The following is a 6,000-nucleotide window of genomic DNA, read 5'->3' as shown; positions in this document are numbered from 1 at the left end:
CATTCAAGTAATCTCCACATGAGATTAAGAGCCTGAAGTAGTTCAGTTTTAAATTTCAAGTCCCTCGTATCTGGTTCTAATAGGTTCTTGTTTGTAGGCATCACTCTCCTCTCTCTAGTGTCTCCTTGCCTCTGTTCTCTATGTTACAGTGCTTGCACAGATAGAATGCCAAGCATGAGAAGCTAGTAAACACGAGAGACTAATTTTGCACCTGACATAACTGGGAGTCAGTGGAGCATTGGTTTTTCCTCCATAACTCCACATAAAAAGTGCAAATCAGAAGTGCATGTTTTCTTTTCACACAGCAAGATTAAAGAGGACTGAAAAATAAATGTCCCCGCCATGTACAGACTCCAGAAAATGGTTTAAATTTCACACTAATCTTCAGAAAATGAAAGCCATTGTATTTTCTCTTGAATATTCACTATTTTTGTTCAAAAGTATTGTTGTAAATGTATTTTAGGATCTCAGGATAGAAAAGTATAGACTTATTTTTTTCTTTATGTGTATTGTATGCACTGAAGCCAGTCATCAAGTTCCATTTTCTATATTCTTGTGCAGAGATGTAATCATCAAAATGAAGATAAAGTGCCGATCAATCATCATCACTTTAACCAGAATAGCATCAAAGATATGCCAGAGCTCATACAGATCAAAGAGAAAAGGATATCAGAAGTTAGAAACGTCTGCAGCTATGTATCGCAGGTGTATACATCCTATCCGCAGGTCAGTGTCATTTACTCCTTTCTGCTTATAAGTGGCATTATCAAATGTCAGAGGATAATGTGAAATATGGTGATACAGTACATTAGAGAATACTTGCTTTGATATAGGTGCAGTGCAGCCTTTTAAATCGTTCATAAAATATTATGTAACAGTCTTGACTTGGTTTCCAATTTGTGATTGAAATTAGACTATTTACCAATGGAATATCAGGATAGTATTTGCTACAATGTGAAACTGCGTTTTATATATATATATATAAATGTATATATATAAATATATATATATATGTATATATGTAGATATATATATATATATATATATATATATATATATAAATAATAATGTTCAATAATAAATGATTTTCTGTCTATCTGTTCATGTTGTATCCCTGTTTGAAAGGGGGGCCCTGGAACTTGAGAAGAGTTGAGGGAGCCGTGGCCAAAAAATGGTTGAGAATCACTGTTGCACACAATCATACTAGAGTAACAGTTGCCTTATTAAATTAATGAATTCAAAATAAAAACCTGGTTGTTACTCACCAAAATTTGTCAAGGACATTAACAGGGAAGTGGAGTTATAGAACATAGAAATCTATAGCACATTTCAGACCCTTCAGCTCACAATGTTGTGCCAAACGTACTTACTTTAGAAATTACCTCGGATTACCCATAGCCCTCTGTTTTTCTAAGCTCCATGTATCTCTCCAGGAGTCTCTTTAAAAAACCCTATCGTATCCGCCTCCACCACCGTTGCCGGCAGCCCATTCCACGCACTCACCACTCTGTGTGAAAAAAAAATTACCTCTGACATCTCCACGGTACTGACTTCCAGGCACCTTAAAACTGTGCCCCCTCGTGCTAGCAATTTCAGCCCTGGGAAAAAGCCTCTGACTATCCACATGATCAATGCCTCTCATCATCTTATACATCTCTATCAGGCCACCTCTCATCCTCCGTCACTCCAAGGAGAAAAGGCCGAGTTCGCTCAACACATTCTCATAAGGCATGCTCCCCAATGCAGGCAATATCCTTGTAAATCTCCTCTGCACCCTTTCTATGGTTTCCACATCCTTCCTATAGTGAGGCGACTAGAACTGAGCACAGTACTCCCAAGTGGGGTCTGACCAGGGTCCTATATAGCTGCAACGTCACCTCTTGGCTCCTAAACTCAATTCCACAATTGATGAAGGCCAATGCACCATATGCTTTCTTAACCACAGAGTCAACCTGCGCAGCAGCTTTGAGTGTCCTATGGACTTGGACCCCAAGATCCCTCTGATCCTTCACACTGCCAAGAGTCTTACAATTAATACTATATTCTGCCATCATATTTGACCCACCAAAATGAACCACCTCACACTTATCAGGGTTGAGCTCCATCTGCCTCTTCTAATCCCAGTTTTACATCCTATCAATGTCCTGCTGTAACCTCTGACAGCCCTCCACACTATCCATAACACCCACAACCTTTGTGTCATCAGCAAATTTACTAACCCATGCCTCCACTTCCTCATCCAGGTAATTTTTAAAATCATGTAGAGCAGGGGTCCCAGAGCAGATCGCTGAGGCACACCACTGGTCACCGGCCTCCATGCAGAATATGACCCGTCTACAACCATTCTTTGCCTTCTGTGTCCACAAAGCAATGTTCCCTTGGATCCCATGCCTCCTTACATAGTCATAGTCATAGTCATACTTTATTAATCTGGGGGCAAATTGGTTTTCGTTACAGTTGCTCCATAAATAATAAATAGTAATAGAACCATAAATAGTTAAATAGTAATATGTAAATTATGCCAGTAAATTATGAAATAAGTCCAGGACCAGCCTATTGGCTCAGAGTGTCTGACCCTCCAAGGGAGGAGTTGTAAAGTTTGATGGCCACAGGCAGGAATGACTTCCTATGACGCTCAGAGCTGCACCTCGGTGGAATGAGTCGCTGGCTAAATGTACTCCTGTGCCTACCCAGTACATTATGTAGTGGATGGGAGACATTGTTCAAGATGGCATACAACTTGGACAGCATCTTCTTTTCAGACACCACCATCAGAGAGTCCAGTTCCATCCCCACAACATCAATGGCCTTACGAATGAGTTTGTTGATTCTGTTGGTGTCTGCTACCCTCAGCCTGCTACCCCAGCACACAACAGCAAACATGATAGCACTGGCCACCACAGACTCGTAGAACATCCTCAGCATCGTCCAGCAGATGTTAAAGGACCTCAGTCTCCTCAGGAAATAGAGACGGCTCTGACCTTTCTTGTAGACAGCCTCAGTGTTCTTTGACCAGTCCAGTTTATTGTCAATTCGTATCCCCAGGTATTTGTAATCCTCCACCATGTCCACACTGACCCCCTGGATGGAAACAGGGGTCACCGGTACCTTAGCTCTCCTCAGGTCTATCACCAGCTCCTTAGTCATTTTCACATTAAGCTGCAGATAATTCTGCTCACACCATGTGACAAAGTTTCCTACTGTAGCCCTGTACTCAGCCGCATCTCCCTTGCTGATGCATCCAACTATGGCAGAGTCATCCGAAAACTTCTGAAGATGACAAGACTCTGTGCAGTAGTTGAAGTCCGAGGTGTAAGTGGTGAAGAGAAAGGGAGACAAGACAGTCCCTTGTGGAGCCCCAGTGCTGCTGATCACTCTGTCGGACACACAGTGTTGCAAGCACACGTACTGTGGTCTGCCAGTCAGGTAATCAAGAATCCATGATACCAGGGAAGACTTTCTCAATAAGCCTTGCATGAGGTACCTTGTCAAATGCCTTGCTGAAATCCATATACACTACATCTACTGCTCTACCTTCATCAATGTGTTTAGTCACATCCTCAAAATATTCAATCAGGCTCGAAAGGCACGACCTGCCTTTGACAAATCCATGCTGACTATTCCTAATCATATTATGAATCTCCAAATGTTCATAAATCCTGCTTCTCTGGATCTTTTCCATCAACTTACCAACCACTGAAGTAAGACTCACTGGTCTATAATTTCCTGGGCTATTTCTACTCCCTTTCTTGAATAAGGGAACAACATCCGTAACCCTCCAATCCTCTGGAACCTCTCCCGTCCCCATTGATGATGCAAAGATCATTGCCAGAGTCTCAGCCATCTCCTCCTTCACCTCCCACAGTAGCCTGGGGTACATCTAGTCTGGTCCCGGTGACTTATCCAACTTAATCCTTTCCAAAAGCTCCAACACATCCTTTTCCTTAATATCTACAGGCTCAAGCTTTTCAGTCTGCTGTAAGTCATCCCTGCAATCGCCAAGATCCTTTTCCATAGTGAATACTGAAGCAGAGTATTCATTAAGTACCTCTGCTATCTCCTCTGGTTCCGTGCACACTTTTCCACTGTCACCCTTGATTGGTCCTGTTCTGTCACGTCTTATCCTCTTGCTCTTCACATATTTGCAGAATGCCTTGGGGTTTTCCTTAATCCTGTCTGCCAAAGCCTTCTCATGGGCCCTTCTGGCTCTCCAAGTTTCATTCTTAAATTCCTTCCTGCTAGCTGTATATTCCTCTAGATCTCTATCATTACTTTTTTTTTAACCTTTCGTAAGCTCTTCTTTTCTTCTTGACTAAACTTACAACAGCTTTGTACACCATGGTTCCTGTACCCTACCATCCTTTCTCTGTCTCATTAGAAGGTACCTATGCAGAACGCCATGGAAATATCTCCTGAACATTTGCCACATTTCTTCCGTATGTTTCCCTGAGAACATTTGTTTTCCAATTTATGTTTCCAAGTTCTTGCCTGATAGCTTCATATTTCCCCTTACTCCAAATAAATGTTTCCCGAACTTGTCTGTCCCTATCTCTCTCCAAAGATATGGTAAAGGAGATAGAAATGTGATCACTATCTCCCACTGAGAGATCTGACACCTGACCAGGTTCACTTCCCAATACCAGATCAAGTACGGCCTTTCCTCTTGTAGCCTTATCTATATATTGTGTCAAGAAGCCTTCCTGAACACACCTAACAAACTCCACCCCATCTAAATCCCTCGGGAGATGCCAACCGATATTTGGGAAATTAAAATTTCCCACCACAACAACCCTGTTATTATTACACCTTTCCAGAATCTGTCTCCCTATCTGCTCCTTGATGTCCATGTTACTATTGGGTGGTCTACAAAAAACACCCAGTAGAGTGTAAAACAATTTTATTAGTAAAATAGTTTCTACTGCTAAATCATCATTGTTGCTCTGCTTTTGGGTCAAGACCTCTGTACATTTTGTGACTGAAAGATTTACTTTTAAACTTTTCATATTATGATAATGTATGTATGTATCTGCTGTTTTCTTCATCATGAACTCACATTGCTTAGAAGTAAACCTATAAGGCACAATAACCTGCTGGCTTTTCCAGAGAATTTGGAATCAGTTGTGTCCATTGTAGATTGTTGCACTAACTCTTGGAGAAATACATGATGTAAGCCTTGCAAAATATTTATGAACTTTATGGGCATTTCTTGAAGTGATTGCAATTAACAAAGCAAGATAATTCTCCTCATACAACCTTCCTGTAACATTACAGCATGTTTTATCACATGAAAGTAATTTCAAATCCCCATTTTTTAAATATTTCGTTTCCTTGAGGACTGTAATCATTCTTGCTATCATTCTGCAAATCTTTTCCATCATATAATGTTTTAACATTGTGTGATTTAAATGACACACAGTTGCCAGAATTAGTATCACTGGTTCCTAGATAATGTCATCAAAAGTTGATCTGAAGCAATGTGCTTTTCTATATTAACAGATAGTACATATTCTTGTTATGATTAGTTACCCTATCTAATTATTTCCCTTTCTAAGCCTCTTTTGAAGACAAATTTCATGACATCTATTATTTTCCTTTTATACTGCATCTAAGATTCCTTGCACAATGTATAATTGGTATGTTTCTATTGAAAATTCTATTGATTGCATGTTCTGTCATTGCTAAATATTATAATAAAAGAACTGGTGCCTGCCTATTGTTGTTCAGGATCTCTTGTTTCTGGTCTATATAAATGGCATGAATTACATCCTCAAAATATGATAGATTTGCTGCATTTTGACTGTTTTCTGGATTTGTTGGCACTAGCTGTTATAAGTTAAGCAGAAAGAGTATCCATCTTTATTGGCAGTGGAAATTAAGTTCAATATCGCTAAAATCAAAGAACTGCAGAAAGTAGCAGTACTACAAGTCTGTGATTCAATTAATTGTAGTAGAAGTTGGAAAATACCTAGCATTATCAATTGATATATCATTCTTGTGCTC

The 6,000-nt window shown here is 40.0% G+C and overlaps 1 protein-coding gene across 1 annotated transcript in view; it reads left to right on the top strand.

Moving 5' to 3' along the window:
• Positions 1-621: 621 nt before the first annotated feature.
• Positions 622-6,000, top strand: part of dlg3 (discs, large homolog 3 (Drosophila)) — a 404,637-nt gene continuing 399,258 nt past the window's right edge. The window contains exon 1 of the mRNA XM_063060832.1: positions 622-726. Within this exon, the coding sequence (XP_062916902.1) occupies positions 634-726 (93 nt within the window). The 5' untranslated portion in view covers positions 622-633. The remainder of the gene's footprint in view (positions 727-6,000) is intronic.

Source organism: Mobula hypostoma, chromosome 10, assembly GCF_963921235.1.
Source record: "Mobula hypostoma chromosome 10, sMobHyp1.1, whole genome shotgun sequence".
Classification (NCBI taxonomy): Eukaryota; Metazoa; Chordata; class Chondrichthyes; order Myliobatiformes; family Myliobatidae; genus Mobula; species Mobula hypostoma.
The sequence above is the reverse complement of the archived record's forward strand: the minus strand, read 5'-3'. Positions and strand labels throughout refer to the sequence as shown.